Source organism: Heterocephalus glaber, unplaced genomic scaffold, assembly GCF_053883595.1.
Source record: "Heterocephalus glaber isolate CG9 unplaced genomic scaffold, H.glaber_assembly_v1.0 deba00001689, whole genome shotgun sequence".
Taxonomy (NCBI): Eukaryota; Metazoa; Chordata; class Mammalia; order Rodentia; family Bathyergidae; genus Heterocephalus; species Heterocephalus glaber.
In genome coordinates, this window is record NW_028258414.1 from 15,398,619 (window position 1) to 15,425,357 (window position 26,739).

General features: G+C 43.1%; 1 protein-coding gene and 2 pseudogenes across 5 annotated transcripts in view; 1 reads left to right on the forward strand and 2 right to left on the reverse strand.

Annotated features, from left to right (window-relative positions):
• The window catches only part of Edc3 (enhancer of mRNA decapping 3), a 231,312-nt gene that overhangs the window by 189,745 nt on the left and 14,828 nt on the right, over positions 1-26,739 (reverse strand). For 2 of the 5 annotated variants that reach the window (XM_087198891.1, XM_087198892.1), the window contains one exon: positions 7,969-8,303. The exons of 1 other annotated variant lie outside the window; for it this stretch is intronic. In XM_087198891.1, the coding sequence (XP_087055017.1) occupies positions 7,969-8,239 (271 nt within the window). In that variant the 5' untranslated portion in view covers positions 8,240-8,303. Of the gene's footprint in view, positions 1-7,968; positions 8,304-24,792; positions 24,815-26,739 lie in introns of those variants that run through there. 2 more of the 5 variants (XM_087198893.1, XM_087198886.1) reach the window with 2 other exon arrangements.
• On the reverse strand, positions 14,933-24,244 carry LOC147821882 (cyclic AMP-dependent transcription factor ATF-4 pseudogene; annotated as a pseudogene).
• LOC147821883 (glutathione S-transferase LANCL1 pseudogene) lies at positions 24,244-25,174 on the forward strand (annotated as a pseudogene).

The window sequence follows — 26,739 nt, forward strand, 5'->3', positions numbered from 1 at the left end:
GACTTTAGAAGGCTTTAAAACCCAAGGTGTAGCTAGAGACAGTGGCACACACCTTTAGAGCTGAGGCAGAACTGCAAATTCAAGCCCAACTTGGGCAACTCAGTGACTTGGCAAGACTTTGTCTCAAAAAATAGAAAGGAGGGCCAGGGATTTAGCTAAGTGGTTTCACCCCCTGCTGGAAAAGCACAAGGACCTGAGTTCAAGCCCTGGTACCAAAACAAGATAAAACAAAATAGAAAGGAGGCCAGGTGTGGTAATGCATGCCTGCTTGCAATCCCAGTACTTGAGAGGCTGAGGAAGGAGGATTGCTGTGAGTTCAAAACTAGCCTATGCTACATAGCGAGACCCTGTCTCAAGAAGAAAGGAGATGGAATACAGCTCAGTGCTAAGGCCCTGGCTTCAATCCCCAATAGCCACCACCCCACCCCACCCCACCAAAATATAGCCAAGTTGTTTGTTGTTGTTGCTGTTTGGGAGATTTATTGGTTTTCTGGGGTACTAGGATTGAACTCAGGACCTTGCGCTTGCGAGGCAGGCACGGTGCCACTGAGCTAAATCCCAGGCCCAAGCCAAGTTGTTTTATGCAAATTGTTTTATGCAGAAAGAAGTGGCTGATTTAAGGGACTTGGGAACCTATGAAGTATCACAAGAAACTAGAGGGTCAGGAAATTTCAAGGGAAATCTTGAAAGCAGGAGACACTCTGGACCAGAATAAACACCACTGAGGATAAAGGAAAGCCTTCTGTCGGGATTGCTACAAGAGTCCACACTGTCCATTAGTATTAAGAAGAATGACTTCCTGCATCTGCTCCAGGCTTGAATATCTGAGAAGGAAGTGGGATAGGTGGCTGCAAAGTTTCATGCTCATCACTTAAATGGTGACTGCAAGGAAGAAATGGGGACCCCAGGAGCTAGCATACTAGCAGGAATGCACAACTCCACTCTGAACGTAGGAAGACAGTGGAGTGAGTCTATGAAATCACTCTAGCTAGCTCCTCTGGCACTGAGATGGCAAACGGCTGTATCTTAGCAAAGCAGGCACATGAGCAGAGGCCAGTGCAGTTCCCAAATGAGCAACTAGTAGCTTCATCAAAAACTGAGGTCAAACCAGGCGTGGTGGCCGATGCCTGTAATCCCAGCACTTGGGAGGCTGAGGCAGGAGGTTTGCTACAAGTTCAAGGCACCCTGGACTAAATAGTGAGTTCAAGGTCAGCCTGAACTACATAGCCAGACCCTGTCCCCACCCTCCCAAAAAGAAGGAAAGACAGAGAAAAGAAAAGAAATACTGAGGTCAGCAGGCTACAAGGTACAAGATTCTAGATCAGTGGTGACAAACCTATGGCATGTGTGCCACAGTGGGCACACAGAGCCCTCTGTGATGTCATGACACGTTGTACGAGCTGTTTTTCTAAACTTCAGTGTTCAGGCTTAACTGCAGTGTTGGTATTCTGGTATAAATAAGTGGGTTCTGGGTTGCAGTTTGGGCACTTGGTCTCTAAAAGGTTTACCATCACTGTTGTAGGTCCTCCATAGTTGGAGGTTAAACTCTTAAGGTCTGGCAACAAGTCGCTGTGAGGACTTCTCGAGCAGAATGCTTACAGGAAGCATAAGGTTCCTTCCTGGAGAAAGAGTCCAGCCAAGACACCTGTCTTAACAGTACCGGCTGATCTAAAGCCCAGGTACATTACCAACCACCACAACTGAGCCCGTCAGGCCTCTCATAACCATCTGCCTGATTGCACGGGCCCAGACACTCCAAAGATTTCCAAAGCCAAATGGACGATTATTTCAGGCACTCTCCAGGTTCCCCAAACTAATCAGGTGGCTGTCAGTCTGCCTGCAGAGACACAATTTCCAAGGCCAGGCTCATTAAAGAAGTTGAGACACAGCACAGCCCCCACGTCCTGGTCCAGAACACCTCCTAGACTCACCTGGACTTCTTAAAACAGTCCCTTGTAATGCCCTCCTTGTAGCACCTGCTCTACCCTGGGAGCAGAGGCCAGGTGACTGAGCTGGGATTGGGGTGTGTGGGGACATCACAGTAGGAATCCTGTGGGTTGGGCCTACAACCCAAGGTGGCAAGGAGATGACAACTGGCACCACTGCAGCTGACATCTGACACTCAGCAAGGAGTCTTTTCAAGAGCACCACAGCTGCTGAGGGAGGCCTCCTTGCCTGTGGACTGAAATGCTTCAGTGGTCACTTCATTTTGTTTTTTCTTCCTTTTTTTGAGATGGGGTCTTAAACTTATGATCCTCCTACCTCAGGCTCCTGACTAGCTGGGATTACAGGCATGCGCCACTAGGCCTGGCTGCCAGTAGCCACTTCCAAATTGCTTTCTTCCTGAATTGCCTCTGAACACACACACATGCAACTCAAGCGCACACAAGCAGAATAGTTTTCTAAAGAGTAGGGTTAAGAAAAAACCCCACCTACACTGGGTGTAGTGGTGCACAACTGTAATCCCAGCCCTTGGGAAGATGAGGCACCAGGATAACTGCAAGTTTGAGGCCAGCCTGGGCTACATAGTGAGTTCAAGGCCAGTCTGAACTACACAGACTGTCTAAAACAAAGAAAACTCACCTAAGAAGCATTAGAAAGTTTCTGAGGGACCCTAGGTGACAAGAAGCAGAAGAAAGTGTCGAGGACTCAGAAGCAGAATAAAACACCAGCTGGGGAGGACAACTGCCAGCCTACAAAGATGGCTCAGACTTCTCCTGAGAGCAGGAGCTGTCCTTCCTGAGGCTCAAATACTTCACTGGGCAAAGACAGAAGAGTAAAGCTACGAAGCAACAGGAACTACCACATGTGGCTTCACCAGCTGCTCCCCTTGAGAGAGGCAGTGGAGGCTGGACTGGAGTACTGCACTCAGACCGAGCCTGGAGCCTTCAAGAGCCAGTGATCAAGAGGCCCAGCTCAGGTCTGTCTGCTCCCAGGTGCCAGGAGACAGCATGGAGTCACCCTCAGAATGAGTCATCCTCTGCACAGTGGGTGGGACAGCTGCACCAAAGCCTCCCATCTGCACCTCTCTGTACTGTACTTGAGGACAGGAGGCCATCAGAGTGGGACACAAATGGAGGTTCATAGTCTACCTGAGAGGAAGCACTCATAACCAGAGAAGAGTTTACCAAAGACCACAAACACAGAACTCAAGTGACTCTGAAGTCACAAGTTTAAGGTTTCGTGCAGTTGGCTGTGGTGGTGCACACCTGTAATCACAACACTCTGGGAGGCTGAGGCAGGAGGATCCAAAGTTTGAGCCCTGCCTGGGCAATTTAATAAGACTTTCTCTCAAAATATATATTTAAAATATATATATGTAAAGGCCGGGGATATATTTCAGAGTAAAGTCCCTAGGTTCAATCCTCAGTACAGGGCACAAAAGTTTAGTGAACACCAAGGTCCAGCAAAAGGAAGATAACACAACAGACCCAACAATCCCTCCTCGAAGAAATGCCATGAAGACTAAGTGAGAGGAGCACATAAAGGGCTCAGAATGGTGCTTCAGTGCTGGCTGATAGCTGCTGCTGCTGCTGCTGAAGAACCAGGGCCCCACCCACCTCTCGATGCTACCTCTCCTCTGGTTTGAGCATTTGAAAGCTTGGCTGCCCCATTCTCCAAGGCCTCTGCAATGAGGACCAGGGCTCCCAGAGGTTGAGTATCTAGTATCTAGGACATAGTGGGTATGCTGTAAATGTTGATGCTTTCAAACAGACTTACAGGGGCAGCTTCACAATTCATACATACAGTCACGTATTTAGTAACAATTACAAGCTGGGCCCTGTGCTAGCTGCTGTTCGATGGTCTCATCTACCCCAGTTTTGTTTTGTTTGTTTGTTTGTTTTTTGGTACCAGGGATGGAACTTGGGTCCTTGAGCTTGCGAGGCAGGCAGTGGTGGAACCAGGGAGCTAAATCCTGGCCCTCGTCTACTCCACTTTACAGGGAAGGAGGCAGGCTCAGCAGCCTTCCTGTGGCCTCCTAACTCAAGTCCCAGACTCTGCAGAGCCCTCTTTGCTGAAAGCTTTTCACCTCTCTATCCCAGTGCACCAATTCTATTATGTATCTGTTTCTTCTGGGCTCAGCCACAAAACACTGCAGTAGAGAAGAAAAATAAATCACCAAACACTGCCAATTGGTCTTTTAGAAACCTACACACTGGCTAGGCATGGCGACACATGCTTGTAATCCCAGCAGATGGGAGGCTGAAGCAGGAGGAAATCCAAGTTCAAGGCCAACCTGGACTACATAACAAGACCCTGTTTCCAAAACACAAAAACAAAACCACACACTCTAAAGACAGCCAGAATCTCACTGCCATTCTTCCTGCCACATAAGCTTCCTGCCTCAGAATCTTCTTGCTCATATAACCACTGTCCACCCATTTCCAATCGACACAGCCTGCTGAGTTCTTATCACTTCTCACATCTGTACCCCTTCCCCGTCAGCCACTCAAACCTATTGTGTCAGTCATGGCACCTATGTGGGGACTCCCCTCTTTTACCCTGAATCCTAGCATGAGACCAGTCTTCCTAAGATGGGGTCAGATAATGTTCCCACCCAACCCCTTCAGGTGTTCCCCACACCTGGAGGACGAGGTCTACACTGCCACAGAATGCCTTCTGTGCTCCAGCCCATAGTTACTGTTAATGTCTTCTACTGCCCCACACAAATTCTGCCCTTGGCCAATCCCACTAGTGACCAACCTCCCACAAAGCTACACAGCAATACCCTCCTCTTCCCCTCCAGCAGTGAAACCTGCCCATGCCCCAAGGCATCTGTCCTGCTCTAGCCTCTCCACACCTGGGCACTCAGTGGCTGGACTGCAGGTATTTAGGCCATCTTTCCATCACCTATTACATTTAATGACAGGCCGGCGAGGATGGCCTCACACTGACTTCCACATAATAAACACAGTGTGCTAAGTATTCCTTCTACAATACCACAACAGTGGGGCAGATTCTGCCCTGAAGCATTACCACTCTCTCAAGCTGGGTTCTTTGGGGACCTCTCACCACTGAACACACAACACTCACACACGCTGAGCCCTTTATATTTAAAACACACTTATGTGCCTGTGTCTCACATATACATTCTGCCTACTTCCAAGAATTTCTAAATGCAGTTCTGGATTGGAAGAAATCCTGGTCAATTCAGGGAGTGACTGCTGGGCACCTAATTTTACAGGGCAGGCCCCAGCTAGAGGAATGTCTGGAGACAGCATCCCTGACAAAGGACCTAAAGGGCTTTCTGAGAAAAAAAGATAAAGGTTGAACAAAGAGCTAAATTTAGTTTCTTCCTGAATGTGTTTTCCCAATCAACAGACCCATCAGAACACAGTCCCCCATCCCCTGTGCTCCCCCTCCCCACCCCGCCGCCACAGCTGACAGAGAGTACGGCCAAGGACAGCTCAAGCAATTATTGGACAGACTTCAGACACTCCTGATACCCGCAGCATGGAGTCAATATGATGACCCTAGCAGCCACCCAAGCCACACCAATGGGTGACAGAAATGTTCTTTTGCTACTCTGGGGATTAGCAGAAAATAAAGCAGTTAGTAGTCCAGGACAGCCCCAAGAGCTGTCCGGCTCTTCCTGGAAACTGCTGATCCACAATGATCCATCTCAGAGCAAGTGTAGAGAGGAAAGGTGATCTGTTTTGTCGTTAAACTGCTCTGTCCTTTTATACTATTCTTTCCACCTCAGTTTACCTCCATTCGGAAGAGAAAAAGGAGACCTGCTAGGGAGGTACATAAGAGCCTTTCCCTCTCTGGGCCTCATGTCCTGGTCTGTTAAGAAAAAACTGCACTAGGTGACAAAGCAACCTAACACCACCAGTTCATGGCCCTAGACTATTTCTCCAAATAGTCAGATATGCTCTTTTATTTGGACTCAAACATTTGAATAGCAGATCCAATTAGGCAGGGGTCGCTTGGTAGTTGTGCTTGAGGCCTGAGCCTTAGAACTGGAGCAAAGGTGAGAAACAGCTGTGGAGAAACTGCCAGCAACATAACTTGCCACTTGCTCTATTTCCAGCAAGACCCTGCTTGGCAAAAGGGCTTTATTTCCACTCCTTGTCACCAAGAAAAACCCAACAGTGCAAGGCTGCTGGGCCTCTTGTGCCCGCACTGTCAGATGCCAGCCAAATGGCACTGGTCACTAGCCCACAAGATGCCATACCTGCATTGCTGGCCAAGGACCAACAGCATGCGTGTGGTTTGTAGTACATTTACCAATGGCAATTTTAGTAAACAGTTTCATGTGAGGAGAAACGTACTTCCATCATGAAAAACAAGATGATATGAAGATCAAGGTGGGCAGGTAAAGTGTGTAATTGGAAAAGTTTTCACCTCTTCTTTCATCTACCTTAGCAAATGTTTTCTAAGGCTCTTAGATCTGAGAAATATCCTTGATTCTGTTATTCTCACCCTTTTACCACTTCACTCTAAGGCAGAGTATAATTTTCTCAAGCTAGGGAATTCTTGAAGTGTACATATCTTCGGGAAATCACAAACTGCGTAATTCAGCAACCTTGGCAGTACCACATACACTACAGACACACAGCTACCAGCAGGAGCAGCTTCCTTTACAACTGAGGGATAGAAGAGGATGTGGTCAACAGGGAACAGTGGTGAGTCCAGGAATGGTGTACCTAAAGGACAGTAACTGCCCTTGAAAAGCTTAGGACCTATTGATCTAACTAAGCCTGATTCTGAGGGAGGTTGTTTGTCCTTACACAGGTGGTCAAAATCAACAGAGTCCAGGTGTCACACTGTTACTTAAGGAAATGTTCTTATTAAAGAAGCATGCCCACCAGAGTCCTCTAGTGAAAGAAATCATCCATGGAACAATTTCATAGTTTTTCTTAGTCTGACAGTGTATTTTTCACAAAGAAAGCACCCACAAGCAAGGTTCTAAACTCATCAAATACAACAGAGCCCTATGCTATCTACTAAAAGCCATCTGATTCCCCTTCAACTGCAATTACACCATCTCCTGAACTCACTCTACCAACTATAAGCATTCAAAATTTACCTTCCCACTGGGTGTGGTGGCACACATCTGCAATTCCAGCACTCAGAAGGCTGAGCCAGGAGGCTGAGTTCAAGGCCAGCCTGAACTACATAGTGAGACCTTCCCGCCGACCCACCCCCCCCCCCCCGCCCCGGCAAAAAAAGCCCAGTTATTTTCCCATCAAACCAAAATCAAAATATACTCTCTTCTTTACTTACTAAATGATTACAATTTCCCCATTAGTTCTTAGGATTGCTCAGTACAAATGTCTGTAAACCATGTTCCAAGAAGCCCAGTTAATAATGTGGTTTTGGGGAAAGAGATGGGGAAGGAATGAGGTAGACCACTTTTGCCACAGCTGCATGTTTGAAGAGAAGGTTCTAATGCTTAGAAGAGCACCTTAAAACTCACTCAAGTAAGAAAAGTGGCCTATGTAACTGCCAAGGCACTACTTTCTTACATGTACTTTCTTACATGAGAATTGCGCTAGCTAAACTCTCAATGGCCAGGGCTGGCAAGAGATGAGGAGAGTATACCAAGCAAATATACTTCACTGAAACTCTAATTTTAGCTAGTGGTATCAATCATCCATCTTCAACTATGCTTTGCACCAGCAAATAACCAGTAAAACAGAAATGAGTTTTTGGTGAAATATACAGGGAGTATCAGGAAAGCTTCTCTGAATCTAGATATTCAGGTCTTCTTTAACTGCTGATCACAACATACCAAATAAACAGCAGACCACATCCTGCCAAGTCCAGGGTAAAAATGGACGCATAATGAAACTGCCCCTCCATAATGGTATAGTTGCTGCATCCCCAAGACAGTAATACTGCACCAATGACCCAGCCACTCAAGTTAATTCCTAGGACAAGGTTCTGACTCAGAAACTGGGTCTTTGTGTCTCAAGCGTAGCAGAATGAGCAGAGCAGCCCATGGGACAAGGTGCCACTCACCCGTGCAGAACTCCTTGCTCGAGCTATGGGGCATGATGATCCGTTGGTAGACAATGGGTTCGGACTCCAGGATGTTCTCATCATGGCGGTACCGAGCAGGCCTTTCGTTTGGGATGCCCTGGGAACAGGTACCAGTTCTCCTTTCATAGGTATCAATCTCCTCAAACACAGCTGCCTTGTCAAAAAGGGCCAGGTTCCCTTCAAAATCAAAATCCATGTCCGGCATCTCCTCGATGTCATCCCCGAAGCACTCATCATCTTTGTTCTTCATTTGGCCATTCTTTAAACCACTTTTCTTTGGAGTTGCCTGATTTGGGTGCCTGCTACTAGATGACCTTAGAGAAAAAAGAGGGACTGTAGTCAGGATGTCCAAAGAAAGTGCTCAGTGGAAGTGAAAAACACTGAAGATTAGCCCTCTGTGGAGTGTGTAACAGGAATCAGAGGGAACGCTAAGCTGCAAACTACAATGAATCTCATGTGGAATGACAGATTTCAAATAGTATTATCCAATTCAGTCATTAATGAATACGAAATAAATAATCCTCCTGATAGGCCAGGGATTTAGCTCAGTGGTTCCGCCACCTGCTTTGCAAGCGCAAGGACCTCAGTTCAATCCCCGGTACCAAAAAAAACCCCCCAAAACCCTCCTGGAAATCATAATCAGTTCTGTTTCTATGAGGAAACTAGTAATGACAAGCTTTTTTGACAAGTTACCATCAGAAAAGACATAGAAGGGCAAGAACAGCTGCCTCTTCCTATAGGCCAAGGTGGTTTGAGTTTGAATGTCCTGCAGCCATTTAAGAGAAAAATGTTTCCTCTCCCCAAGTAAAAGGCCTGGCCAGATTCTTGGAACATGTATCTCACAGGAAGATGGTACTGAAAGGGTACTTAATTGAATGCTTACTCAGCAAGCAACCTTCTGTTTTTTAAATTGATCTCAGGTTAGGCCCCATCAGGAGGGAGTTCCCTGGTTTAGACAAGAGATTAAAGCTCTTGAGCAATATACATCTACACCACTACAAATTGGTACTTGGGCTTATAAACCCGTTTTAGACCTTTTGGTTAATATGATCTCCTTTCTCAGAATTTTCTCTTCTCAGTAAGCAATTCCTGAACCATCAAAGACTGAAGAAATATTGAGCTGATCTTGCAGAGACTACACCAACATGCACATCAACCCCAGAGCAGCCAGCACTCTGTCTCTGAGACTATGTGGCTACTATATGTCAGTCAACAACTACCCTAGCAGCCAAGGCAGAATGACCCAAAGAATCCTCTAAACCATTTGTTCCAGAGAATCACTGCGGCATCCCCAGTAGGGTTTCTAGGCAGTCAGCTAATATTTAGCAAATTCATCAATGCTGCAACATCAATTATAACAATTATCCTGGAAGAAGTATATGATGCAAATATAACTAACATTCAAGTCCTCTTTATGCCAAATATTCATACAGAAAAACAATACTGGCATTGAAGACATGATGTAGATCTCCAGAAAAAAACAAAATTACGACCAAAATTATGAAGAGGAGAGAGTAGTGGAGATACCGTTTGCACCTTGGATTACAGACCACTAGTCAAAGTTTGGGCTGAGTTCTATTTTCAATTACTTACCAAAGCATTTAGTGAGAGCATGCTATGTGGCACAGCCAGGTGCCAGGAACACGGTACATAACCAAGCCACGTTGCTCAACGAGGGAGAAGAAATATGGATGCAAACACTGAAAACACAATGGGATTTGACTCATGAAATTAGGTGACATAAAATGCCATAGAAATATGAAAGAGAAAGCAGAGCTGCATAGGAAATGGAGAACAGGCATGAAAATACAAGGTCAGAATAACTAGCACACCATTACTAACACACATAGGTAAGGAAAAATAAGAGGAAAAGTCCAGCTTTAGGATTATCTGTGCACTGCCTCGACATTCAATCAAACTAATCACAACGAAATAAGCACTGGCCCAGGGGTCTCTCCAGTAGACATCCGCCCTAGGGATATACATAGATGACCCACTGCAATGCAGAAAGATGACACTGAGTATTCTATTTTCTCTCAAGTATGAGAAATTAAACTTTATGGATTTAACATGGTGTGGAAACTGGTGCCTTTCTGAGGTTTCATGCCAGCCAATCACTGTCCATATTTGAGACATCTCAAGAAAATATGATGTTCCACAAGAGGTTTCTCCATGCAAATGGATTTACATCAGTTTTTCTTTAACTGTAAAATACAGTCATGCATCATTCAATGGTGGGGATACATTCTAAGAAATGTGTTGTTAACGGTGATTTCAACTTCTGTGAATATCACAGAGTGTACTTATACAAACTAAAAGGGCAATAAGGTCACCAGGTAATCTTTGGGACCACCACCATACATATAGTCTGCTGATGACTGAAGCACTGTCATGTAACACTGATCAATACTAACATAAAACTTATTATTTAACTTCCCTTTGGGGAAGGAGGGAGAGGAAGTAAAACACAATCAAGATGCTATATGTACATGGATCAAATCCAAGCTGAACGTAATCTCTATGTATCACAAATATATACTAATAAAAATAGCAACAAAAAAGAAACTTAAGTGTTAAGGATAATGCTGTGGCAATCACATCTGAACAAGAGAATTGTTTATAAGCTTCTTTGGCCAGAGTAGGGGCTTTCAAAAATTAATCTGATCAGATCTATAAAGATGACTAATACGGCCTTTATCTAGATGTGGCCCCAAAGTCTCATGCACTCACAGGTGGGACTTTTCAGAGCTAGCTGGATCCAGACTGTGTAATACTGGGATTAAGGGGGTGGTACTAAATTAGCCCACAGATTGAAAGCATAGCTCTGGGTGTGGCTGAATCCATTTACCAAAGATAGAAGACCCACCCTGGATGTGCTGAGTAGCACCACTCAAAACACTGGCAGCCTGAGTGGGATAAAAGGGAAAGGGAGGCTCTTTGCTGCTGCTTGCTGCTTCCTGCCTGCCTTGGACTGGACTGTTTCTCCTCTTCCATGTCCCTGCATGCTGCCCTGCCGTGGAGCCAGCTATGGACCGAAGCCTCTACCAACGAGGAGTTGAAATAAACCTTTGCACCTTCAACTTGTGGGTGTTGGGTATTTTGTCTCAGTAAAGAGAAAAGTAAGACAATGAGCTTCCAAATTAAAAGTATCAAAGAAATTTATTTCAAATATGAATCAGCACTGACTACTACTAGTAATTAACTTCACTGTAAGTGTGTATTCTACCCCAAGACTCTGCTGAATCCAACCTACCACCTGTCTCTAAATAAAGTTTTACTGGGAAGCCAGGGATGCAGCTCAGTAGCACCATGCCTGCCTGGCAAGCACAAGGTCCTGAGTTTGATTTCTGGTACCAGGAAAAAAATTTTTTTACTGGAACTCAGTCACATTTCTTTAGAATCTGTTTTTGTACTACATGGGCAAAATTAAGTATCTGAAACTAAGATCCTGTGGCCTGCAAAGCATAAACATTTACCATCCAACTCTATACAAAAAAAGTCTACAGACTCTGCTCTATGTCATGCTTCTCAGAATATTCTTTCCAACTACAACTGCCACTAAAACACAAGTAAGCCAGGTAGGATGGTGTACACTTATAATCTCAGCATTCTGGGAGGCTAAGGCAGGAGGACTGCAAGTTCCTACCATCCTAGGCAATGTAATGACTTAGTAAGAGTCTGTCTCAAAATTTTTAAAAAGGGCTGGAGATACGGCTTGGACTCAATCTCCAGTACCACCATCTATCCATTCACCCACCCATATCCAAGCAAGCAAGCAAGCTGAACCCAAGATGAGTTCTTTGTTTTGTTTTCTTTGTGTTGTTTTTTTTTTCTCCCGGTACCAGGCATCAAACTCAGGACCTTGCGCTTGTGAGTGAGGCAAGGTGCCACTGAACTAAATCCCCAGCCCGCAAGACCAGTTCTTTGAATCTGTTTGTGATCCTGAGGCTGGAACTCTACAAACCTTTCTCTTCGGTGAGTTGGCTTCCTGACAGGTGACACCACCAGTAGTGGGTACTGGAGGAAGCCACAAGGAAGGTGAAAGAAGGAAGAGGAGATTTTCTCCTTGTTTGCTTCTTATTCTCACCAGCACTGTCCTGGCAGCTGGTTCTAGTCTCCAATTTTTCTTCCTGCCTACTTAGACAGAACCAGCTCACCTACCCCCAGAAATACAGGCATCAGCTCTATGGAGCATCCTCTCTCAACTCCAAGGTTCTGATTATCCCAATCTCTTCCTCAATTCAGTCTTCTACATAACGAATGCCCCATATTAAATTATCTCTAATTAAGACCAGCCTGGACTACTTAAGGGTTCAAGAACAGCCTAAACTACATAGTGAGATCCTGTCTCAAAATACCAAAAATCGGGTCCAGGGATTTAGCTGAGTGGTTCCACCGCCTGTCTTGCAAGCACAAGGTCCCAAGTTCGATCCCGGGTACCAAAAATAAAACAAAACCAACCAACAAACAAACCTAAATTCTCTCTGAAACAACTAGTGTGACTATTTTCCTTAAGTGGCACACTAACATTTTAAAAATCAATGACTCACAATTAATCACTCTGTTCTATTAATTTCTTAATAAAGTAAAAAATATTTTGAATTTCTAATAATTTACTATACTACTGTATAGTATAGTAACTTTCTTTCATATTTAACCCTTCTCAATGTGTACTTCCAAGTCTCATATCTAATGTGTGTAATATGCAGGTATCATAGAAATCAATACACTAGTGAGCCAACGAAGAGTTCTTATCAATGTCGGAAATGTTTAGTTCTGAGGGAGGAAGAAACCTAAGGAGTCAGTAACAATATTATGAGTCAATATTTCTTACTTTAAGGCCCAATTTAAGCCAAAGTATAATTCTTTTGAAGCTGAATACAGTTTATTTGGGGAAAAAAAGAATAAGGTGTTCTGTAACAGTTTTTTCATTTCAGCCAACAGATTTCATAGTCACACAAACCGCTTATCAAATTCAAAACTCCATTTCACCCCTGAAAGTGTTCTAGTAGCATTTTTCTATATTCATTCAAAAATTCATTAGTATCTGTTATGTACTGACATCTGTGCTAGGGGCTAGAGGTTCTGTGGTGAACCGTATCATCATTAAGTTTGGCTCTTATGATTCCAAATCACTTCTGCAAACCTAATAGTCGAATGCTTCCATTTTACCAATACCATACTTGCAAAAGATTCTTACTGCAAGTAAGGAGTGAAAGAGTTTTTCCCTATTAGATTCTACTGGTGCCTACCAAACATCCAGAACCTTCTACCCTCAGAACCCCATTTTTTTCAGATAGATATTTTCTTTGATGAGAGCATGGATTAATGTTTAAATCAGTTACGGCTGAGTTTGTGGCAATAACTGGTTTAAGTATGGGTGTGTGAAGCAATACTGGCCAAGATATGATGGGATAGGGCTTGGGGGAGGGAGATCTTGCAGTAGTTTCTTTTTTGTTTGTGAGACAGGATCTCACTATATAGTCCAGGCTAACCTTGAATGTGCTCTGCAGCCCAGGCTGGCCTCAATCTCGGGGCAACCCTCCTGCCTCAGCATCCCGAGTGCTGGGATTACAGGCATGCACCACCATGCCAGCTAGTAGTTTCTGATAAAGGTCTCCTCACTCCCAAACTCCTGTATTTAGTAAGAGGTAATTTTGCCTCCTATTGGGACACTTGACACTATGTGCAGATATTTTTGGTTGTTACAACTCGTGGTGGTTAGAATGCTATTGGCATCTACTACAAACATCCCAGAACACAGACATTTTTCCCATAACAACAACAAAAAAAATGATCTGCCTTTCCCATCAATGGTGCTGAGGAAAGAAAACCTGCTAGAAATGATACACTGGAAAAGATGGCCTCTTTTGTCTTGCTGAAGAGTGTCATGTCTGGATGAGACACACAGAGCTGCTACAATCACTGATAGCAGTTTGACAACAAAGCTCACACACACACACACACACACGCACACACAAAAGCTGGAGAAGTTAAGTCTGAGCCCCACTTGTACCGGACCAGAAAGTGACCTCTGGCCTTACTGGGATATGATTTCTTTGTTCTTTAAGACACTGAATAGAGTCTTTCATTAACACCCAGAGCATCCTGTACAATCAACCCAACACTTTAACATGTATCATGAGCTTTTTCACTAAGACTAGTTTTCATAATATTCTAAAGTTAGATGCAGCACAATGCTTCAAGATGTTCATTATAATGCTCATTGTGGTCCACAGTCATCTACTAGTTTAAAGAAAAAGATACTAAAAAATTCCACCATTGGTCAACCTGCTGAAACTATGTGCTTGGCATCGATTATGTTTATCTTTTAAACAATCCAAGTAAATTTACCATTCTAGGCTGGGTGTGGTGGTGCACGACTGTATTACCACCACTCAGGAGGCTGAAACAGGTGGATTGCTGCAAGATTGAGGACAGCCTCTGCTACATAGTGAGTTCAAGGTCAGCCTGGACTACACAGCAAGACCCTATCTCAAAAAAACCAAAAAATAGGGCTGGGGATTTAGCTCAGTGGTTCCACCACCTGCCTCACAAGCGCAAGGACCTGAGTTCGATCCCTGGTACCAAAAAGTAAAAAAACTTTTAAAAACCCAAAAATAAAAATAAATAAATTTACCATTCTACAAATGTAGAGACCAAGGGTGGGAGGTTAAGCACCCTGCTCCAATTTATACAGCTAACAGATGTCTGAATTAGAAATTGGACTTTGTCACATTCCAAATTCTGCACTCTTTCCACATATGCAGGAGTAGGGAAATTATGCAGCTCTCACAGAAGCAGGCAGTTAAAAGAACACAGAGAGACAGCTGTGTCTAGAAAATGAGCACACAAAGCAAAGGCAAAAAGCACTTTGCACAGACAACTTTAAAAGGAGTTCATGGGCAAAATTTTGTATCATGCTTTCTTTCTTAGGAGCATCTTCTCATTTCATAGAGTTCTTCAAATATCTTATTCTTTATGGCTATAAAATTTCAAATTATACCATGTTGATGTACAACATCTAGATCATCCCTACTGAGGAGCCTTAAGCTAGTTCTCATTTTCACTGCCACAGCCTCAGCCCAAACACACTGCTTTTGATTGTTCCTGCTGAGAAACCACTTCTGATTGACTGCTAGTGACAGTGTAGACACCAGTGACCCAGTGCTCACTCTATGTGACCTGCCTGGCTCTAGTTCACCTATGCTCCTGCTCTAACCCCAAAAGGAGCTTGTAAGTCAACAGAGGGTGAGAGCCTTGTCACCCAATGTGCTTACTGCTTGGTCTTCTGCTAAGTACACAATCTCTACTAAATTAAGAAATCAAAGCAAAACAGAACAAAAAGAAACGAAAGTTAAGGTTCTAAAAAAGAGTTTGTAAAATAAAGGGCAACTGGAGATTAATATGAGAAACACAGTAAGCCAACAAAAACGATGCCAAGCTGTTGTGTGACTGAGAAAGCACTGAGATGAAGCTGCTGACAATGATTCAGAGGGAGTGTGAGGCAAGGGTTTCAGAGGAAGAAAGTTCAGTTACGTCCAATACGAACAGACAATGAGCCATCCTGGAACCATCACAAGGACAGATGAAGAGAAGTGATTGATCTATGAGGTCTGAGGTAATGTAAAAGCAGCAAAATGGGAAAACATTCCTGTTCAGATGAAACCCCAGGCTCCTGAAACCGAGCAACAGATCAGGAATAAAGTTCAAAGGGGGAAAAATACAGACATCACTAAAAAGGAGACAACGGGAACAAACAGTTGTAGGAAACAGAAAAGAACAACAGTGTAAAGACCCATTCTGCAGGCAATTCAGACTTCCCAAGTGACACTCGTAAAAGGCCAGTTATCCTGGTGCTGACATCAGCTGTATACAAAATCGTAACTTGCTTCTCTAACTACCCAGTGTTTAGTGCTACCAAACACTAGGCTAATACCACAGGAAAGTGTTTAGAAGTGTTTAGGGAAGACAGTACAAGGTAGAAACAACACTTGTTGCTCAGTTTGAGAAAAAAGGCTGACCAATAGTGCCTGCTTTGTATCATGCCATGCGAAGACTACAGAACGCAAAGTAGAAAACCAAAGAAAATGACCACAGCTGGCTGCAAAACTTTCTCAGCACATCAACAAGTGTCCCCCTGTAAAAACCACAAGCTTACTGTGGGCCATAGGCCTTAAATCTCCCCTAAGGATCATGGGCAATGCGCACTACTTTGGACCCTGCTGCAGGAATCTATATTTATAACTTGCAGCCAAACTCTAAGCTGTCCCTTTACAAAGTTTCAGTATCTTTCTGTGCTCTTCTGCATGTAGGATCTTCATTCATTCATTTGGGATCTACACACTGAGGACCAGCTATGTTCCTAACACTCAGAAAGCAAGACAGTGAAAAACATTTGCACGAGGAAATACTGACATCACAAGACAACAGGAGAATATAAAAGAAATCAAGAACAGACTAAGACATTCAGTTGTCATATTCTTTCCTTTCCTCATTTTTTACTTTCACTACAAAAGAATTTATTACAACACAGCCTTTAGTGCAAGACACCTACGTACAAGTACACAGCATTCCTGACCCTTCCTAAGGGACCCTTTTCTTCCTCCTTGCTTTGTGGACCTCTTCCATAAAATCTTTCAGATATTGAATCTCTTTGGCCAGAGAATCTGCCTTCTCTTCCAGAGCCTCATTTTTCTTTTCAAGCTCTTTACACTCATCAGTGAGGGCCTCTTGTTCTGCCCATTTCCTCTGGTGGTACCTGATGGCTGCTGTCTTGCTTTGCTCTATTTTTTTTGTTTCTTATCTAACTTTTCACCCTTCACTTTGGCTATTACCATCTTCTCTCCAGGGGGATCACAGGGCTTGGAACAGGAAGAACCACAGGGGACTCCTAGCGATAGGAGGCTCCTATTCAGAGACCCCAGAGGTAAAGGCACTGTGCTGGGGAAAACCAGGGTAGGACTCAGGGCTCATACAGGTACCACTGTCATTATCTGAGGGGGCACCTTCCTCCTTTACACACTGAGGAATCAAGGTAATATAAGCAATGGAGTCAGATTTCCTATCTCCTTCAGATAGCCACGTCACTGTCTAGCTCTGACTAAAGGAATGATCTGGAGTAGAGGACAGAACCCTGGAGGAAAGGGGAAGAGGTTGCAAGAACGTGAAAGGGGCAACCTGGTTGGTTCTTGTTAAACTTTCTGGAAGATAGCCAACTGGGTTCACTGCCTGGGGGTGCTCCTTATTAGTCTCCTGGACTAGGGATGCAAAGGGATCACATGTGTCATCCAACATGGCCAAAGTTCATCTGGCATGCTTTCCAGGTCATCTACGTTCAACAGGACATCAAAATCAAACTCCTTCAGATCCATTTTCTCCAACATCTAATCTGTTCCAGAGAAGGCATCCTCCTTGCTGGTGTCAGAGGCACTGACCAACTCACTCATGTACAGCCAATTGGAGGAGCCCACCTTAGCCTTGTTGCTGGAAAACTCATGAGGTTTGAAGTGCTTGCCAACCTCCACGTAGTCATCTAGCCCGCAAACTCGGCTGGTCAAAGAAGGACATCAAGTCCCCCGACAACACCTCGCTGCTCAGGAAGCTCCTCTCGGCCATGTTGTGGTGCTTTGTTGCAGTCAAAGAATGTGCTTAATTCGAATATGTCATTGTCAGTTACAGCAACGCTGCTGCTAGATGCTGTGAAAAGTGCCATGGCTTAAACCGCTGGGGGTTTATGCTGCACAGCCTGATGCTGCCACAGGCACTACTGCCTCTAATACACCACGGTGGCCAAGCACCCTGAGCAAGGGAAGGAGGGAGATAGAATCGCAGGACTATCTACATCTATGGGCAGGCTGAGCAGAAATGCTCCTTTTCCCATATTTTAACACAAATATTAGGAAGTCCTAGATGAATTAAGCTGACTCAGTACTCGACTAACTCAGCCCAAAGTGCCCACTCTGTATTAAGCAAGCAGGTCTTTGGCCACAGGAGAGTAAAGCATTTCCCTTGCAAAGGACAAACAGTGCTTCCCAGACTTTTTTTTTGAACCTTTCAATTCCAAGGGCCAAGAATTTGTTAAGACTGGTGGCTGGCCACCTTCCCGTGCCACTTTTCTGCCAGCCATTGGCACTGAGGCCCTTTGGCAAGGATATCTTATTAATAAACCATTATTGTATAACCCTCAGTACCATTTATTTATTGGTTTTTGTCACACACATATTGTAAAGGGGAACTTTGTCCTATACTTAGCACGCTAAAGGTTACCTGACGGTCAAACTGCAGAAGTTTTAGTGCCTGTCTCCACAAACTCTAGTAGAAGGTGCCTGTGAGGAGGTGGAACCTTTTGATTATCACCCAAATTCTAGGTCCTGCATTTTCAGTCTGTTAGACATATAAAGCACATCTGAGGTGATAAGAAGTCAGGAGGACTTTAGCAGGCCTGTGAAAACCTGGCAAAACATAACTTTTGGACTCAGATAATGGGATGACTCTTATACTCAATAGACCATTAAAGCCCAATCACAGTAATACATGACATCACTGGGCGTAGTGGTGCAGGCCTACAATCCCAGCACTCGGGAGGCTGAGGCAAGAGGACCGCTACAAGTTCAAGGCCAGCCTATGATACATAGTGAGTTTGAGGCCAGCCTGAACTGCATAGCGAGACCCTGTCTCCTCAAAAGAACAAAAACAAACCAAAAAGCCCCAATAATATATGACATCTTTCAGTTTAAAAGGCTCAAATCCACTTCCTGATGTCTATCTTCAGACAGTAGGGAGAAAAGAGAGGCCATGAGCACAAGGAGGGAGGGGCAAGGGATGGGACGGGATGGGACGGACCAATCGATCAGTGCCAGGTTGAGCCAAGGTCATACCTAAGGAACCACCTCTGCCTGTATACAAATGAGCTGAAGGCCACCCATTTACTTTCATGTTCTACAGGCAAAAAAGCCTTAATTCAAACCCTTACATTTGGTTACTCGTGTGTATGTAGCCAATGGTTCCTCAAGTGCACAATTTGATTGTGATTTCAAAGGGAAGTGTCTTTCCTCTGTTCCTCTAATGGTTGGCATTTTTACCTCTGACATGGGATTTGACAAACATGATTTATACCTATGTACAGACCAACGTCCTTAACAAGCTTTTAATGGCTTCCTCCTGCTTCCTGGCACTGATGTTGCAGTCATATATGTTACCACTATTGAATCCATCCCCACCCAAATCTGAGGGAAGAGATGAAAACTTACTTGTGCTAAATCTCCCATCACTGTTGGATCAGGCAACTAAGACTAACATATTGCTCACCACCTCATTGCTAACCTGAAAAGAACACTTGAACAGTCAGAACTGAGCCGGGCATAGTGGCATACACCCATCATCCAGCATTCTGGGAGGGAGGAGGTTCACAAGTTTGAGCCTAACTTCTGCAATTCAGCAACTGAGCAGGACCCTGTCTCAAAATAAAAATAAAAAGGGCTGGGATGTAGCTCAGTGTGAGGGCCCTGGGTTCAACCTCTAATATCCCTACTGCCACACATTAACACAAAAGGCAGAACTGAGGAGAGATTATATTCCTACAGTTTGATTCATCTACTAGTCTTAACATGAAAGTACACATATCAAAGAAAATCCTAAGGCAGACATTTCTATTCATCTTGTGGGGCTCAATGAACAAATAAATAAATGAACATAGCTCTACCTTCTATCAGAAGGTGACAGAGCCACAACCCATCATCAAATTCTGAGAACACAGATATTTTCCACCCTGACTTAGGTTCTGAAGAAGTTCCCTGGGCCAGGTGTGGTGGTACATGCCTGTAATCCCAGCACTTGGGAAGCTGAGGCAGGAGAATCCTGCAAGTTCAGGGCCAGTCTGGGCTACACACTGAATTCAAAGCCACCCTGAACTCCATAGCAAGACCCTGTTTCAAAACACTAAAATAAAATGAAATTAAAAAAGAACTTCCCTGGAAGACAGTAACCTTTTAATTTTCTATGATCTCTATCTTCTTGTGTACAGCTCACAATCCTGGAAAAGAGAATTGACCAGGTAGCAAAAACAAAATAAATCACATAGAGTATGTGTTTCAGTGAGCCAATTTATTAATGCATTCAAGTGATAGGGTTAGGGTCAACCAAATTACTTGTTCTCTAGTTAACTGCATATAGTCCTTTCAGGAATTACTGTGATTGTTAGTAATGGGAAAAATACCCAAATAAACATTCTTACTATAACATCCATATATTGTTCTCCTATTTATTTATAAAAGTGATCTGAAATCTCTGCCCACACAAAAATCTACACAAAAGTGCAGATTTATTCATAATTAGCAGAAGCTAGAACCAGTAAGATGTCTTTCAACACTGATGATTAGATAAACAGATACAGCCATATTATGGGGTATTATTCAGCAATAAAAATCAATGAGCTGGGTCGGGGATTTAGCTCAATGGTTCCGCCGCCTGCCTTACAAGCCCAAGGACCAGAGTTCGATCCCCAGTACCAAAAAAACACATAAAAAACAATGAACTATCAGGCACAAAAACACATGAATTAATCTTAAATGTATACTGCTAAGAAATGGACAGATTCCTAGATAGTTATGAATTACCAAAGCTGAATCAAGAAGATATAAAAATTCTAACTAAACCAGCATCAGTCAATGAAATTGAAGATGTAACTAGACACCTACCACAAAGAAAAGCCCAGGCCCTGACAGATTTACTGCTGCTACCTCTCAAACTCTTCAATGAAATTGAAAGGGAAGCAATACTCCCAAATTCACTCCTGGAAGCAATTATTACCCTGACACCAAAACCAGAGAAGTATCCAACCAAAAAAAGAGAACTACAGGGCCAGGGATTTAGCTCAGTGGCACCACGCCTGCCTAGCAAGCGAAAGCTCCTGAGTTTGATCCCTGGTACCAAAAAACAAAACAAAACAAACAAAACAAAAAGAGAATTACAGGCCAATCTCCCTAATGAACATAGATGTAAAAATTCCTCAACAAGATACTGGCAAACAGAACGCAGCAAAACATTAAGAAGGTAATTCAGGGCCAGGGATTTAGCTCAGTGGTTCTGCCGCCTGTCTCATAAGCCACAAGGACTGGACTTTGATACCCAGTACCCAAAAAAACAAAGAAGGTAATTTATCATGACCAAGTAGGATTCATCCCAGGGATGCAGGGATGCTTCAACATATGCTAATCAATAAATGTAATACATCATATTAACAGAGCCAAGGACTAAAACCATATGATCACCTTGATAGATGCAGAAAAAGCGTTGACAAGCTCCAACACCTATTCATGATAAAAATCCTACAGAAAATTAGAATAGATGGTCTTTATTTCAAACTGATAAAAGTCGTCTATGACAAACCAACAACCAACATCATACTAAATGGACAAAAACTGAAAGTTCTCACTCTAAAATCAAGAACAAGACAAAGATGTCCACTATCACCACTCTTGTTCAATGTAGTTCTGTAAACATTAGCCAGAGCAATTAGACAAGAAAAAGAAATAAAAGGAATAAGGACAGGAAAGGAAGAAGTTAAATTATCATTATCGGCAGATGACATAATACTCTCCATAGAAGACCCCAAAAACTCTACCAAAAGTCTTCTAGATGGGCCGGGGATTTAACTCAGTGGTTCCACCACCTGCCTCTCAAGCGCCAAGGTCCCGAGTTCGATCTCTGGTACCAAAAAAAAGTCTTCTAGATTTAATAACCAAATTCAGTAGAATACCTGGATACAAAGTCAATACTCAAAAATCAATAGCACTACTGTACATGAATAACAAACTCAATGAGAGAAAAATTAGGGAAACAACACCTTTCAAATTAGGATCCCAAAAAACGTAATACCTAGGAATCAATCTAAACAAAGAAGTAAAAGACCTCTGCATTGAAAACTACAGTACTAAAAAAAAAAACAAAAAAAACAAAAAAGAAAACTACAGTACTCTGAAAAAGGAGATCAAAGAACATATCAGAAAATGGATGGATATCCCTTGTTCTTGGGTAGGAAGAACTAATATAGTGAAAATGGCCATACTTCCTAAATTGTTATACAGATTTAATGCAATTTTGATCAAAATTCCAACAACATATCTCAATGAATTAAAAAAACAATCCTAAAATTCATTTGGAACCAGAAGAGACCTAGAATAGCAAAGGCAATTCTGGTTAACAAAGGCAAGGCAAAGGGCATCACAATCCCTGACTTCAAATTACACTACACAGCTACTGTGATAAAACCAGCATGGTACTAGCAAAAGACAGACCCAAGGATCAGTGGAACAAGCTGGAAAATGCACAAACAACTCCAGACATACTCAGCCACCTTGTCTTTGACAAAGCCAGACACCTTCACTGAAAGAAAGATAGCCTCTTTAATAAACAGTGCTGGAAAAACTGACTTTCCACATGCCGAAGATTGAAACTAGACCCATATCTTTTACTAAGCATTAACCTTAAATCAAAATGGATTAAAGATCTAAATATTAAACCAGAAACAATCTGCTGGAAGATAGAATACGTAGAATTCTCAAAGACATTGGTATAGGCAGACTTTATGAACAAAACCCTCATCACACAGGAACTATCACAAAGAATCAACAACTGGGATTTCATCTTACTAAAAAAGCTTTTGCACAGCAAGAGAAGTCACCAACACAGTGAAGAGATAACCCACAGTGTGGGAAAAACTTTTTGCCAGCTATTCCTCAGACAAAGGACTACTACCTAGAATATATAAAGAACTCAAAACAAATCAGACACCCCACCAATCCAACACCAGGCATCTGAAATTCAGAGATACTTTTCAGATGAAGTAGAAATGGCAAATAAATATATGAAAAGATCAATGAGCTAGGCCGGGGATTTAGCTCAGTGGTTTTGCCACCTGCTGTGCAGGTGGCAAGGACCCGGGTTCAATCCCCGGTATCAAAAAAAAATATATGAAAAAATGTTCAACATCACTGGTCGTTTGAGAGATGCACATTAAAACAGTGCTGAGAGATTTCATCTCACTCCAGAAAGAACAGCTGTTATAAGAAATCAACCAATAACAAATGCTGGCAGAGCTGTGGGGAAAGAGGAACACTGCTCCACTGTTGGTAGGAATGTAGACTAGTGCAACCACTGTGGACATCAGTGTGGAGATTCCTCAAAAAACTAAAGCTACCGGTTCCATTTCCCCTTCTTGGTATCTTCCTCAAAGAATTAAAAACATCATACCACAGCAACATATGCAAACCCATGTTTATAGCGGCAGAGTTTGTACAGTTAAATCTTGGAAACAGCCCAAATGCCCATCAAGTGATGAATGGATAAAGATGTGGGTTTTCGTTGCAATGGAGTACTACTCTGCCATAAGGAAGGATGAGTTTGAGACATTTCTAGCTAAATGGATGAACCCTGAGACCATATTCTTAAGTGAAATAAATTAGACACACATATTTACCATACCATTCCTCTGGTTTGAGAAACTGAATGTGTAAATAAGGACCAAAATGTATAAAACATATTGGGAAATGGGAGGAAAATGTTCAAATGAGAAGGGGAACAAGGGAGAGGGGCAGGAGAAAGGAAAGGAAGGAGAATGCAAGGAAGAAATAGAAACAAAGCTTGTGTACATAAGGAGAGGAAGAGAGGTCAAAGGGAGGGGACAATGGGGAAAAAAAAGATATATAATGTACAGCTATAAATTATGTATGATGAATGTTATCATTATGTATCTCTAAAAATGTACCAATAAATGTTTTGTTTTCAAAAAAATAAATAAACATGTAAAAAACAACCACCTAAAACTTCACTACAGTGCCACTGGGGTCACTGAGGAGAAAAAAAACTGGCAAGACACATGTAGGGTTTTCTACAGTAAATTCACTGAATGGAGGTTCCAGAGAGACCTAACTCACTTTAAATTGTGCTCTCAGATGGGAATGCCACGGCAAGACTCTAGGGTATAACTTCACGAGTTAATCAATATTAAAATTCCTAATCTACCATGGTGAATGTACTCAGGTACTGCAAACATGCATGAATAAAATTTTTTTTAATTAAAAAATAAAATTCCTTGTCTATTCTGCCACTATCTCCGGGCACAAAAAGCTTAACTCAAAGTTAGAATAGTTTGTCACTTAGAAGTAATTTTTTTTAAAGGAATATTCATGTTCATTTAAGAAACATAACAGATGTGCATATGTTGTGATTCATTATTACAATATTACGCTAGATTTTATGACACTGCCTGACATGAGGTCCAGGCACAGGAAGGCTTCAATCTGCAGCATTAGCCTTTGCTTTAACTCCCAGGGTATGTGGGGTGCAGAACAGTCCCATTCATTCCTGCTTGCTTCTGGTGTCCTGGCTCCAAGGGCCGTCCTGAATCCTTACACCAATTGTAACAAATACCTGGCTGAAAGCAACTTTGATTCTGCTGGGAGGCTAACTCCTGTGTTTTCACAGCCCTTGACCATTAAGACTCAAGATCTCTCTCAGCAAATGGAGAGAGGCCTAGCATCAGCCATCCCTAAGGATGGCACCAGTTACACTGGCTGGGGAGGTATTCCTCTGTCGTGCTTACATCTCTATGATGTATTTGGGGACTCTGCCTAGCTACAGATAGCACATTACTACATAAATTTTAGCAAAGCCTGAATGTTGGAGCAAAAGGTCCACTGCTTTCCTGCGTGGGGATGCAGGTCCCCAGCAGTGGCTGCTGTGCTGTATCACAAAATGCAGAATGAGAAGCACGCAGAGGATTACATTACATGGCTAACTCACCTACACAGAATTGATCCCTGTGCTCCAAATGCAATACTGTATGGATGAATGGGCTATAGCTATGCTCCTCTTTATCTCAGTGAGAACTTTGAAGTGGAAAAAATTCTTCAAAGCCATACTCAGCAGATGTGTGAAAACCTAGATAGAAAGAAGAACTTCAAAGCAAAGTTTCCATTGGTGGATTAATGGTACCAGGAATATTATGTAGCCTGGCAGGAATCTATTACTAACCAATGCAGCTGAGGCTTCAAGTGAGCCAAGCGAGGTCACAGAGTTTGGTCAAGCCCAGTGCAGACTTTGCCTGCCAGCTGGCAATTATTCAGCATGTCTGGATGATAATCAAGACCTGCTTATCCACTGGTCCTTCAGTACCACTGGGTAATCTGTATGTTCAAACACACCTACAAGGTGTTCAGAGGAGACCACGATCTCAACAATGCCTATTTCTCACTAGAGAACATGGATGCAGGAACCAGATGCCCCCCTTCTCCCTCTCTGGAGCAATGGCTCAAAAAATGTATTTCCTGGGCGACCTGCGAGGCCCCATGAAAGCCAGGTTCCTTGCGTTTGAACAGTAAGAGGAAAGCAGGGCCCTGTAACTTATAATAGGACCTTTTCTAAAAATTCAAACCTGGGATAAGGGCTCTGTTGCTATTCAAAGTAACAGAATCAAAAACTTTTTTCTAAAATAACCTAGTATATTTCTGAACTATTTACTTTTAAAAAATTAGTGAATATGTTGAAAAATATAACACAATCTAGTGAATCTGGTGAATTAACTATGGTTCTATAATTGGCAAATGACATTCAATAGTCCTTTGTTATCAAACAAAACTGAGAAGCAATACACACTGGCACGTGTTCTCCTTGCTGTGCTCAGTAGAGACAGTAACACAGAAAACTTAAAATAAATGGTCAGCTGGGCATGGTGGCACATGCAAATCCCAACGCTCAGGAGGCTGAGGCAGAAGGATCAAGAGATGAGGCCAGCTGAGGCTACAAAGTGAGTTCAAGGCCAGCCTGAACTATAAAGCAAGACCTTGTCTCAAAAGAAAAAAAAAAGTCAATCTTTCAGAAAATGAAAGATCACAGAGATGTCTACCAGTCTCCTCCTCAGAGCCAACTAACAAAAACAAATATTTACTCAAGAATCCCTGGAATAAACCACTGGCTCATGCCTATCAGCCTCACTCTCAGGCAGAGGCAGAGGATCAAGAGTTCAAGGCCAGCCTAGGCCAACTTAGCACACCCCTGTGTCCAAGTTTAAAACAAAACAAAACTCAGCACTCGGGAGCTGAGGAAGAAGCATCACCACTAGTTCAAGGTCAGCCTAAGCTACACAGTGAGGCCTTGTCTTGAAAACAAAAGGGATGGAAGCATAGCTCAGTGGCAGAGCCCTTGCCTAGCAAATGTGAGGCCTGGAACAGTCCAAGAGCAGGTTCAAATCAGACACCACTCATCAGTGACCAGATTTAAAAAACATCACAGAGGGCCGGGGATTTAGCTCAGTGGTTTCGCCACCTGCTGTGTAAGGGCAAGGACCTGAGTTTGATCCCCAGTACCACAAAAACAAACAAACAAAAACAAAACAGAACAAAAAAACCATCACATAGGTCTGGGGATTTAGCTCAGTGGTGCTGACACCTGCCTCGCAAACACAAGGTCCTGAGTTTGATCCCTGGTACAAAAACCCATCACAATTACTTTCAATGAACTCTGCACAGATCATGGACTTTTCTGAAGGACGGAAAGTGATGGGAGTGGCCAGGAAGCTTTGCATGCATCTCTAACAGCTCACTTCCTTTCCCCTGACGTCTTAAGGGCCTAGTCTTGGAAGGAGAAAACCATGTTATGCTCCTGTGAAGCTCTGCCAGAATCCTTTTTATTAGAGTAATAAAGGTTGCATTTGAAGAGTAACAGTAGGTGAGAGCTCAAAGCCCTGAAACA